The sequence below is a fragment of the Gracilinanus agilis genome, chromosome 6 (genome assembly GCF_016433145.1).
Source record: "Gracilinanus agilis isolate LMUSP501 chromosome 6, AgileGrace, whole genome shotgun sequence".
Classification (NCBI taxonomy): Eukaryota; Metazoa; Chordata; class Mammalia; order Didelphimorphia; family Didelphidae; genus Gracilinanus; species Gracilinanus agilis.
In genome coordinates, this window is record NC_058135.1 from 277,389,901 (window position 1) to 277,403,717 (window position 13,817).

The 13,817-nt window shown below is 35.4% G+C and overlaps 1 protein-coding gene across 1 annotated transcript; it reads right to left on the reverse strand.

Moving 5' to 3' along the window:
* Window positions 1-1,170: 1,170 nt before the first annotated feature.
* On the reverse strand, window positions 1,171-12,859 carry LOC123252666 (olfactory receptor 5M11-like). Its single transcript, XM_044681933.1, has 2 exons — window positions 12,246-12,859; window positions 1,171-2,110 (listed from the first exon to the last, which is right to left on the reverse strand). The coding sequence occupies exons 1-2, from the start codon at window positions 12,857-12,859 to the stop codon at window positions 1,171-1,173; spliced, it is 1,554 nt and encodes a 517-aa protein (XP_044537868.1).
* Window positions 12,860-13,817: the final 958 nt, after the last annotated feature.

The window sequence follows — 13,817 nt, forward strand, 5'->3', positions numbered from 1 at the left end:
GTAGAGTACATATGTATAAGAAAGACATTTTAGTTTTATATGCATAAAAATGGATTTATATCTACAAATAGATATATACATATGAATATTTATAAAATAATGGATGTATACATGCATATGTATGTGTACATACATATGTGCCTTATTAATATATGTGTGTATATATTTACATGCATATTTCCTTTTCATCCATTCCAGTCTTCCTCTACAATGCCCTTATTCTTCATCCTGAAGCTTCACACCTGCTCTACCATGTACATATTGAGATAAGTTGTACCCCTATGGTCTTTCCCTCCCATTGGATGATTCATGAGGCAGGGCACTGTTCTTTTTATCTTTCATTTAATTGTTATCTCCCTCTATTAAAATGCAAACTCCTTGAGGCCAAGGACTATATATTTTTCCACTCATATTTGTATTCTCAGAGCTTAGTAAATCTTGGTTGACTAAATGACCTGAATGATTGATTAACTATAAAATATATGCAAAGTAACTTCTAAATGACTTTAGAATGAAGGAAAATTGCATTCAGAAGAATCAAAAAGGACTTCTGGAGGAGCTAATACCTAAACTGACCTTGGAGGTCACCTAAGGGTCTCTGAAAGATAAAGGCTAAGAGAGATCACATACGTGACATGAGGGTGTCTTCTCTGAGGAGATAGAATGAAGCATGGAATGAACAGCAAGAAGATTAGTTTGGTTGGATCATAGACTATGTCAAGGGGAATGTTATAATATAAGTGTGGAAAACCAAATTGGAGACAAGTGTTAAGGCCTTTAAATTCCAAAGAGTGAAGTTTACATTCATTTTAGAATTAAGGAGGAGCCACAAGATTTTATGAGTAGTGAAGTGATGCAATAAGGCTCTTATTTATTTTTTGGAATATTTCTAATGCACTCAGAAATATGAAAAGATTTGTGGGTTTGGACTTTACTAGGATATCCCTCAGAAAATATTTTTGTCAATTTTTTTGGCAGTTTCCTTACTACTTACAGTAAATCTCATGAGAAATAAAGTTAAAATGTACAAAAATATAGAGGTTTTGCAAAAATTTAATTCTTGTCCCATTTAATTCTTGTCTCAAGGAGAAACTAAGAATTTGGCACACTAAATATATCAGTCATCCAATATCTCAAAGGACAGGGATATTTGACACAGATAAGGAGGGCCTATGATATACTTGAGACCATTTTCTTCAGTACATTCCTCCTGAGCACATTCCTCAAAGCTACTTTCACATCTCTGTTTCTCAGACTATAAATGAGTGGGTTCAGCACAGGACTCACAAAAGTATAGAACACAGCTATAATTTTGGATTCCTCTACATTTTTATCAGTGGGTGGTCTCAGATACATGCAGAAGAGAGTCCCATAAAACAAAGTGACAGCCATCATGTGAGAGCCACAGGTGGAGAAGGCCTTCCATCTTCCCTCAGCAGAGCGGATGCGAAGAATGGCTGCCAAGATGAAGGCATAGGAAATGAGAATTATGGAAAGTGAGTTAGAGAGGTTAAACGCAGCTGAGATTAGCATGGCATATTCTTTGACATAGGTATCAGAGCAGGACAGCTTGATGAGTGGTGGGTCTGCACAGTAGAAGTGGTTGATGACATTAGATCTACAGAAGGACAAGCGGAATGTCAGGATGGACTGCAGAAGACCATCAGAGAAGCCATAGACATAGGGGAAGGTAGCCAGGCAGATGCAGACTCTCCTGGACATCTTCACATTATAGTGTAGTGGGCTGCAAATGGCAACGTATCGGTCATAGGCCATGGCAGCCAACATGTAAAACTCAGTGAGCAGTAATGCAATGAAGATGTAACACTGAACAAAGCAAGCAGCAAAGGAAATGGTCTTCCTTTCAGATAAAAAATTTTCCAGCAACTTGGGGGTTGCATTAGAGGAATAGCACAAGTCAACAAAAGCCAAGTTTGTGAGAAAAAAGTACATGGGGGTATGAAGTCGGGGCTCCAGTTTGATTAACATGATCATTCCAAAATTACCTAACAGGGTGACAATGTAGATTCCAAGGAAAACTACAAACAGGATACGTTGTAGCTCAGGACGATCTGTGAGTCCAAGAAGAATAAATTCTGTTACTCTGGTGCTTCCATTTTGGTTTAGCATTTCTTTGGGTCTCTGAGTTCTTCTGACATCATTGGAAACAAAGGAGAAATCAATCAAAATCATATAACATGACTCCAGTTCACAAAATATTTCCTTCAAAACAACACCAAGAAGTAGAGAACGCATTTGTTTCTGTGCCAATTTTACTGAGAAGGAAACTGAGATCCATGAGAAATAAATTAATTGCCCACTATGACCTACTAAATAAAGGTATCTGGAATTTTATGTAAGACTTTTGCCTCCAAGTATAAGATTAATCCCACAATACACCACCTTTCTTTTTGAAGAAATTTGTGAATGTTTCTTGTGTTTCAAATTGTTATTTTCTAATTCTATAGACTTTCTCTTCTAAACACACACACTCACACACAGAGATGCCTACATGTAAACATATGTAAACAAACAAAAAATGATGAATCTTAATATTTTAAAATGTTTTAAAAATGTTGAATGATTTCGAGAGTTTTTATTGGAGGATTTGAGTGTTATGAATAACTGGAATCATTGTTCTTAGTCAGCCAAGAAATTGAATGCAAATGCATTATATACAGACATCCATAGTGTCCAAGACTAGAAATGAGATTTTATCTGGTTGTAAGTCATTTGGAATATTGTTTTCATTTTTGTGAACCATCTTTTAACATGAAGACAGTAACCAGAATTATTTTTTAATTCAAAAATATTTCATTTTCCCAATTACATGTAATGATTATTTTCAACATATGTTTCCCAAAATTATGAGATCAAACTGTCTCCCTCCCTCCCTCCTTTCCCTCCTCCACTTGGAGATAGTAAGTTATTCCATTTGATCTCGGTCATACATGTATTATGCAAAACACACTTCCATATCAATCGTTGTTTGGTAATTAACATTTTAAGAGATCTCATCATATGAAGACTGATTTAAGAATATTTAATCAGGGAAAAGAAGAACTGAGGCCCTGATATTTGTATTCAATCACTTAAAAAACTAATGGATGGAACAGAAACTTTCTATTACCCTCTAATTTTCCTATCCCATTTCTATCAGCCCCATAGCAATATAGAGGAAATAATAGACATAAAGAAAAAACTTCTAAAATCTCTACCTCTCAAAACTTTTAAAAAGCTACCTTAAAAGATCTCTGATTCTTCTTTATTAAAAGTCTTCAATCCACTCTCTCTTTTTTCAGGAGTCAACACATCTGAACTTTTTTTGCCCATTTTCCAATCATTCCAGACAATCATTGTAATTATTTCTCTGAAGGTATCTTCAAGGATTTTTTTATGTTTTCATTTTAGGCTTCTCTTCCTTTTAAGTCTTTAGAAATAGGGTCTTCAGAAATACATGACTACTTTTAAATATTTTTCTCTGAGTATTTGACAGTCCATGGAAGATAGCATCTCCCACTTTACTAGCCATACCTTGTTCCTGAATGAACCTTGTCCTTCACCAGTCACACAATGTCCTTCTCATCAAAATCACTCAAGAATTGAAGAAAGATGACTTTCAGGTTCCTGGAAACATCAAACTCTTCAGCTACCTGAAAAGGAAAAGAAATTCTTTCTTGAGTCTTCCTGGCCTATTAAATATGGAAGCATTTATGCCTGTTCCTAAGAAACTGGATTGATAACTAGTGTTCCAGTGGGATATTTGCGATTTTAGGATATAGTAATGAGGACTTCAGCATCCTGATTACAGGTTTTATGACAAAATTAAAAGAGAACATAAACAAGGGCTCTGCAGGATGGGCAGGAATCCTATGGATCAATTGGAATCCACATTACTGGAGAAAAAACCCATATTCATAAGATCAGAAATCTATTTTTTAGCTCAGTAGCCAAACCCCAAAGGAGTCTTTTGTTCAATGTCAAGTTATGGGAAAAGTGTCTGGTGAAGTGTCCCAAGGATCTTCCTTTGGTCTGGTGCATTTTTTTTGCAAATGGTTTGAATAATGGCAGATATGACATTCTTATATAATTTTCAGAAAGGAAAATCTGTTAATGACAACTAATGCATTATATAACAGAGTCAGGAGCCCATGCAAGACCTTAACTAACTAGAAAATCTATATGAATGGAATAAAGTTAAATCTTATTTAAAAATAAATATAAAATCTTACACATGAGTTAGAAATAAACTAGCTACAAATCCATAGTAGAGTGGACCCGATGGTATCACTTATTTTAATAAATATATCAATAATGTCTTAGGTTGGATTTAAATGTAGTCTTACCTGACTTCAGGTCCAGCTCTCTATCCAGTATCTCTGAGTCACCTAATTGCTTTGGCTTTATGAATATGAATTAATATTGTTATTGGAATGATTCTCTGTGGAATAGTTAGGATCAGCCTATGGCATCATTGTCAATTGGCCTCTTACCATTGCACTGATATCCTTTAATTCATCTCTACTTAGTCAATTATTTCATCTACCTAGCAATTATTCCATACCTTTTTTTTTTCTCCTCAAGACCCCAAATCTAGTCTACTCTCTTCTATCTCAGCCTATGATAATGTTCTGTTTTCATCGAAAAGATCACATTTTAGCCTTGGTAAGTCATTTAATCTTTATAAGCAGCATTTTAAATTCCCATATAACTGAGTTTCAGACACAATAAGCCAATCAGATAAGAGACATCAGAAGCTTCTTGTGGTAAGGAGAATCCAGATGCTAATGACCACCCTACATGTGCATTACTGGAAGGGGGGCAAACAGTATTTAGAAGCGATACATTTTCTGGGTCTGAAATTTCCTTTGTTCTTTTCCAAGCATGTGGATTCAGAAGACAGGACTCTTCAAACTTCCAGGTTCCGTCCTGCCACTTTCATACCAATCTCTACCCACTCAGCACATCAAAATAACAGACACTAGGAAACAGTGAGGGCAAAGGGCTAAATCTAGTGCACCCAACCTTGGTTCTGATCTTTACTCTAATGCTTGATACATATGTGACCTTAAGAGAATCACAACCACTTTGAACCTCAGTTTGCTAATATCTTAAAAAAGATATAAATAATTGGAATAAATGTTGTCTGAGGTCCCTTCTAACTCAAAATCTATGATCATAGGTTTCTTTAAATCACCTCTGACTCACAGTCATCATAACAACAAAGGATGTTTTAATTATAGTAAAAGTAACACTGGATCTAGAATCAAAAGACTGAAGTTCCAAAAATAATTATAATTATGATTAAAATAACAAAGGCAACTCACCTTTATGTGGCATATACTATGTACCAGTCATTGTGCTAAGCAATTTATAACTTTTACCTTATTTGATTCTCACAACAACCCTGGGATGGAAGTGTTATTATTATCCCCATTTTACAGATAGAAAAAAAGTGAGTCAAGAGATTTAACCAGGTTCACACAGCTACAGGCTTCACTAAGGCCATTACTTTTTAGTTACTTTAAGCTTTCACATAGTCTTCTCTTCTCTCCATAATTCCTTCTCAGCATACCATACTCTATCCCAGGGGTTGGCAACATATGGCTCTTTCTGCAGGAGCCATAAAGTCAATTTTTTTTCAGGCGCTGTTACAGGAGCGGCACTGTGAGCACTGTATGGCTCTCACGAAATTACATTTTAAAAATGTGGCATTTATGGCTCTCACAGCCAAAAGGTTGCCGACCCCTGCTCTATCCCCCTTGCAATAATCATTAATCAGAAATGTATGCTGTCCATCATTTTAGAAGCCTGGAAGGGAATTAGTGTTTCATAGCTGATGAAAAGCTTTCTTCCCCCAGGCCCAATAAACCTGGCCGTTGTCTTCCCTGGGTTTTCTAGTTTTAAGAATAAGGAACACAAGAATATGATATTACTTCCATAATATGGGGAACATCACATCCTAACCTAACAGAGACTACCAGTTTTTCTGAATTACCTAGCCTAGCACTCATGAGTGTAGACCTTGGTGTCAGACACTTGATTTAACCCTGGACAAAATGGGACAGCTCTCCTGTGTGCTTTGATTTTATATAAATCCCCTGTTATGTACAGCAAAGCACAATGAAGAAATGACTGCGTTTAAAAAGAGAATGCTTATGTTTGAATCCTTGTGCTCTCACTGGCTACCTGGGTGACATAGGATAATAAACAAATTCTCTGGTTCTTAGTTTTTTCCTCATCTACAAAATGAATTCAAAAGTCCTTCCAGCTCTAAATCTTTGATTATTTGATCTCCTAGAATATCTGCTCTTCTATCTCAGAACATTTGGAGTTTCTTTCTGTGTCAAAGATAGCTTTGTTTTTTTTTTTAATTATTCTATCATATCGCTGACATTCTTGATTCTATATTCTCTAGTTCCTTGAGACTATGGCATTTTTATGTTCTAGGTGCCTTGTAATTGCTAACATTCTAATCCATTCCAGGGTCTAATTCAAATCTGATATTCAATACTTAACATTCCATTTATTAATACACTATATATCCTGAATCCCTCCTCTCCTATAATACTCAATCATCCATATATAGATATCCTTTTTGAGAAAGACGTGTCTGCATAGTCTGCTAATTTAATAATTAAAATAAATAAATATTATTTGATTGGCAGGTTATGAAGAGTATAAGGACTCAGTGTCATACATGATAATAATAATTGCCTTTTATATAGATTATAATGTTATAATTCTATACTAAAAAGTAGAATGCCCATTAAATCTTGCAGGACAATAGTTCCCATTTCAGTGATTGTAATCTTTCTTATAAATTGTTTAGAAATGTCAGCCACACCCATTCATTTCCACTTACACAATGTTCAAGCTTCTATTTTTGTATCTTCCCCTCTCCCCCAACATCACCTACCAGATGCCTTAAAGAAATTAAAACCGTTCAGCTAACTGTAAAGCAGAATCCTAATTGGGAAATACCGTTCTCCAAATGGCCAACCCACTTGAGTACGGGGGAACCTCTTCTTAGAGATGCCAAACATCATCTGGATGAATGTAAGTGGTTGGCTTTTATTTTTTATCTTTTTTGACGATTTGAGGCTCTTTTCCCTGAAGAATTTCTGTAAACCAATCCAAAAAAATGAGAAAATCACTTGAGTAAATGTCTTCAGAGAAAAATCATAATTGGTCAAATTGTTTCACTGTAAACATGGATTTGGATTATGTAATGTAAAATTTATTATTTGGTTTTATTTCAAATAGGTTTATATCAAAATATTTTGCAGTGTTGACCTGAGATCTCGTTGGTTGAAATATAACTTCAGATTGCATCATGGATCATATTTTATCCCAAATAGGTCATTATTGTGAAACAGGTCCCCAGATACAGAGAAGTATCATACCTTAGTAATGGAATGGATTTTAGACATTACAGAATCTAATCATCTCACATTAGTGATGAGAATTCTGAAGCCAAACAAGAAGTTTCTCAACCATCCTAACTTATAGGATTAATGTCAGAGCCACAATTAGAACAAAGAGTCAGATGCCTAGGACATGCATTTCCCTACACCATTATTTATAATCTAATAGCCAATTTGTATAATTCATGGAGTTGCTATTCATTTGGGAGATTACCTGCCTCTCTTCACCCTCCTTTGCTTCTTCTCACTCTGTACATCTCTCCTCAGCCTTCTGTTTGTGTTTCATTCCCAAATTATACTTATGAAGTTTATTTTACTTGTTTTATTTTATTTTTATTTCTTAGGTGAATGTTCTCCCTCTGCCATGGAGAACTTTGCTCCTCCCTTCTTTTAAATGATTTTTTTCAACCATTATACCTGAAACAAAATATATGCTCTGATATCTTATCTTTAGGTTATAAGTATCTCCAGACTTAGTTTGTCTGAACACATATTGTCCCATTTGATCCATACTGAACATTTTCCCAGTTTGGTAAGAAATCCTACAGCATATGTCCCTTTGGCATGGCCTTTGAAAATGTAAGGTGATTCCAGTATGATAAGGAATTATGGATTTGATTTATGTGCTACTTACTCCATAGGAGGAGGAAACTCTTGAGAAAAATTACATTCAGTGGGCCTGGGGAGACACATAGCTGGTGTTATCTACCAAAGAAAGCATAAAAGTAGCCACCAATTAGTCTGTATGGTTAAGCGACATGTATTCTCCTTTTTTATCTGAAACTTGTAATAAATTTTCAGTGAAGGTACTATAGGTAGTTCTATTATTGTTCTAAGTATACTTTAGAACAGTGATGGGCAAACTATGGCCCCTGGGCCAGATGTGGGCCCCTTGAAATGTTCTATCTGGGCTGTGACAGTATTCCTAATCTTATGAATACAATGAGTAGGATGCAATACAATGAAACTTTGAAAGAATTGCCTTAGAAACAGACTGACAGATGAGCATTTCCTTTGGCCCCCTTTTTAAAAAGTTTGCTCATCACTACTTTGGAATATTACTAAGGATAACATATGAAAAAGAATTGACATAATCAATATGATTCTAGAAATATAGGATTAGAAAAGAAGATAGGTCAGTCAAATAGGGAACATAATGGTGTCACAACTGCAAGGGCTAAGTGGTCCACTTGTTCTTATGAGGTGTTGAAATCTTGGGAAAGGGTACCTAAGCCATTGCATGGCTTCTAGAATATTAATTCCTTGGTTGTAAAACCTGTGTTCTTTCTTACTTTGTACTCTCATTACCTAAAAATCCCTCATATAAAATTGGAACTTAAAAATGTGGGATTCATATTTCTGAGAGGCATTCAAGCTGCATCACAGAATTCCATAGTGCCTCCCACAACTCTAAGAAGCAGAGTAGTTAAAGGCAGTTGGAGTCCTGGTATAAGTCAGGTCATCTCTCTTACAAGGGTCCTGACTCTTTGCTTTTGGCTCTTGGCTCTGAGCAGAGGGACAATCTGTGTAGCTCTGGGCTGAGACATTAAATCACTGATAGCCAGGGCTGCTTTACCTTAGTAGTTAACCACAAAGACAGATCTTCAAGCAAAAATACAGTCTACCTTCAGCTTAGCAGTTCAGGTTTTAGAAGGAAGAATATTTAGGGCTTAGATAAGATTTTAGCCATTCCAGTTACATTCCCACACCCCCACAGGGGGAATGTGTTGTTAGTCTACAATTAACAGTTTTTAGCCAGATTACCTTCACTCCTCTTTCCTTAAACTGATTCCCTTTACCATTCCCTGAAATCATTAAATACATTTAGTTTGTAAAAAGATAGAGTTCCTGTATAGTTAGCTGGGAAATATACTTATTATCTGCCTTTCACCAAGCCAAGTATTTCATTTAATAGGGTCTGTAACTGCCTTTGCCTTGGAGGCCTGTGGTCAGATTTGCTGAAGACTTTAACCTCATACATTTCCATCCCTGTGAGAGAGTAATTCAAACAAAGAAAGTTATCATCACAAGGGGTTTAGCCTCTATCCACTTATCATCTTGGCCCAGTAGTTACAAAGCTAGATTATCCTCCATAACTAGACAGTTAACTGATTTCCAACTGCTTGCAGGGTGGGGGAAGGTGAAGGAGTACTTCACAGGCTCCTGCCCCTCCCACCCAGTCAAGTCTGCCTGCTTCTCCAAAGACCAGGGATTAGGGAGACTCATTTGTCTTCTGACCCCTAATCTCACAGTTTTCCTAATCTTACAAATTATATTTAATCAACTAGACAGAATTTAATTCATGTAAAACATGAATAAGAAGCACAGATAAATATGTTAGGAATGAGTTTTAATTTGAAGATGTAGAAGGAACTCCTATATCAATAGAACTATATATCCAAAGAAATAAAAGGAATGTTAATTCCAGCTTTTTATAATGCTTGAAATTTCACAAAGCTCTTCTTTGTTGCCACAATACCTGTATGAATATTATAAAAAGGCTTCAAAATGGTCAGAATAGAATTCTCCCAAATAAGGGTTTTCTAATGTGTGTTTTGCATTTGAAACACAAGAGTAGAGTTACTAACCAGTCTTAATTGATTTCCTTGAGCATGTCTAAGCTTCCATTTAGACATCATCCATTCATATGCTGCCTTTTCTAAAAGGTGTAAAAATAATGAAAAATTTATTCTGAATGGGCAAATTGACTACACTGAGAATGGAGAGATCTCCACTTTAGCAAGGATAAGCTTTCATCTAAGACACCAAAGAAATATTCAATAAGTCTCATTATATGGCTTTTTTTCTTTCTTGGCAATTTAAAGTCCTTTTCCGACAAATATTTCCTAACCCATTTCAAAAAATCAAGTCACTTAGGCAAATGTCTCCAGAAGGCAATACTAATTGGTAGAATCATCTTTTCTACAAACATTGGATTAAATTTGTGACATTATGAATTTTATTTAATTGTTTATTTGGATTTCAAGTGTGTTTATTTGGACTATTTTGAGCTTTAGTTTAAGTCATCATATTCTGATACACTCCTTCAAAATACATCCTGGACCATCCTTTCAATGAAAAAGATCATTATCATTCGACAAGTCTTGATACAGAGGATGATGCAATGTTAAATTTTGAAAGAACTTCAAGCTTCTATTTTGTTCAGTTCAAATCAATGTTTATTAAGTCCTGTATTGAGTGCTAGGAAGACAGAGTTAAAACAGTTCCTCTCCTCAAAAATCTTATATTTTATTGTGGGAAAAACAATATGAGGATATACACACATTTACATATACATTTATATATAAGTGAATTTAACTCTTTATATATGAATGGGCTTATAGGTTTATTAAGATTTTATTTATGTATGCATATGTAAATAAAATTATTTACACATGTATATATATAAATTAATTTCCATATATGTATAGGTTAATATATGAACTAATGAATGAATATACACATATGTATATATGTGTGCTTTTTTCATGCATGTATAGATGCATTTCTTTCCCATCCTTGATTCCAGACTTCTTCTACTATGCCCTTCCTCTTCATCCTGAAGCCTCACGCATACTCTAGAATGTACATATTGAAATAACCTGCACTCCTGTGGTCTCTCTCCCTGATTGTATGACTATCCAGGCCAGACATGTCTCATTTCTCTTTTGCATGTCTTTTTAATTATAGTCTTCCTGTCATAAAAGGTGAGCTGCTAGAGGGTAGGGACTATATTTCTTTCCAGTTGTATTTATATTCTCAGAACTCAATATAATGCTTATTGAATCTAACTTGAATGAATGGAGTGATTGATTATATAAAATATATGTACAATAAATAATAAATGGCTTTTGAGGGAGGAAAATTAAACTCAGGAGACTCTGAAAGGTCTTCTAGAGGAGCTAGTGCCTGAACTGAGCTTTGAAGGAAACTAGGATTCTAAAAGGCAGAGTCTGATAGAGAATGCTTCCCAGGCAGGAAGGAAAAGATAGAATATAGCATGACAAGAACAGAATTGTTTGGCTGGACTATAAAATATGTAAATGTATAAGTATGGAAAAATAAATTAGAGACAATTTGTTAAAGACCTTTAATCCCAAAGACAGAAATAAGCATTTCATCCTATAATTAAAAAAGAGCCACAGGATTTTATAAGTAAGGGAATGCTATGGTCAGACTCACATTTTAGGAATATTCACAGTGCAATATGAAAGATGAAAAGGCTCTATCCTCATTTAGACTATTCTTGGTTAGAATATCTCCCAGAGATATTTTAAAGATGGTTTCCTTGTTGTTTATTGAAAATCTAATGTGAAATAAGGTTAAAATGTACAACAAATGTGGTATTTTCATATAATTTAGTTCATGTCAGATTCTTGTCCCTCATATAGAAACTGATATTTTGGCACACTAAACACTTTAGTCATAGAATATCTCAAAGGACAGGAAGATTTGACAGAGATAAGTAGGGCCTATGATACACTTGAGACCATTTTCTTCAGTACATTCCTTCTGAGCACATTCCTCAAAGCTACTTTCACATCTCTGTTTCTCAGACTATAGATGAGTGGGTTCAGCACAGGACTCACAAAAGTATAGAATACAGCTATGATTTTGGATTCCTCAACACTTTTATCAGTAGGTGGCCTCACATACATGCAGAAGAGAGTCCCATAAAACAAAGTGACAGCCACCATGTGGGAGCCACAGGTGGAGAAGGCCTTTCTCCTTCCATCCGCAGAGCGAATGCGAAGAATGGCAGCCAAGATGAAGGCATAGGAGATAAGAATAATGACCAGAGAGTTGGAGAGGTTAAACCCAGCTGAAATGAGCATGGCGTGTTCTTTGATGTAGGTATCAGAGCAGGACAGCTTGATGAGTGGTGGATCAGCACAGTAGAAGTGGTTGATGACATTAGATCTACAGAAGGACAAGCGGAATGTCAGGATGGACTGCAGAAGACCATCAGAGAAGCCATAGACATAGGGGAAGGTAGCCAGGCAGATGCAGACTCTCCTGGACATCCTCACATTATAGTGTAGTGGGCTGCAAATGGCAACATAGCGGTCATAGGCCATGGCGGCCAACATGTAAAACTCAGTGAGCAGTAATGCAATGAAGATGTAACACTGAACAAAGCAAGCAGCAAAGGAAATGGTCTTCCTTTCAGATAAAAAAATTTCCAGCATCTTGGGAGTTGCATTAGAGGAATAGCACAAGTCAACAAAAGCCAAGTTTGTGAGAAAAAAGTACATGGGGGTATGAAGGCGGGGCTCCAGTTTAATTAGCATGATCATTCCAAAATTACCTAACAGGGTGACAATGTAGATTCCAAGGAAAACTACAAACAGGATATGTTGTAACTCAGGCCGATCTGTGAGTCCAAGTAGAATAAATTCTGTTACTCTGGTGCTACCATTTTGGTTTAACATTTCTCTGGGTCTCTGTGGTCTTCTGACATCAATAGAAACATTGATGGAAAATGAATCAAAGATCATTTAATAAGGCTCTTCGCATTTATAGAGTATTTTCTTTGCAATAATTCTAAGAAACAGGAAGAACAAGTTATCTTGTAGCAGTTTTACTGAGAATGGAACTGAGATCTCCTAGAAATAAATGACCTGCCAATATGACAGAATAAAAGCATCCGGAATTTCATATAAGGCTTTTGCCTCCAACTATGATATTAATCCATTAAAGCACACCATCTTTCTTTTTAAAGAAATTTGCAAATACCTTTGTATACCAGATTGTCATTCTCTAATCTAATGTCTCCAAAATACACACACACACACATACACATACACACACAACCGTACATAAATACAAACACATATAAAATACACAAAAAATGAATACTAATATCTTTTCCTTAAGCTACAAATTGTATAACAGCTTTTAGAGTTTCAAGGATTTGAAACTTATAAGGGAACATAAAGTCATTATTTTCCATCAATATCCTCATATGTGGCATCCGATAAATGGAATGCAAATAGATGTATATACAAAGAACTTCATAATATCTAATACTAGGAAGGAGATTTCACCTGGTCATGAGTCATGTGAATATTATGATAATTTTTATGAATTATATTTGAGGAAGGGTGAGATTAACCAGAATTCCAAATGATTTCATTTTATTAAGATGAATTTAAAGAATATATAACTTGAGAGGAAAATAATTGGGGTCATAGTAGTTTTATTCAATTACTTAAAAGGCTACTACATGAAAGAATGGCTTGTTACTAGCTTAATTCTCTAATTTATTTCTTTCTAATTCCTCCCATAGTAGAGAAATGTTTTAAAACCTCATGAGGTTTTAGGGGATTTGATAATTTGGGATAGGGTTTAGTGTGCTTCCTGCAACACAGCCCCCACACTTGAAGTGGG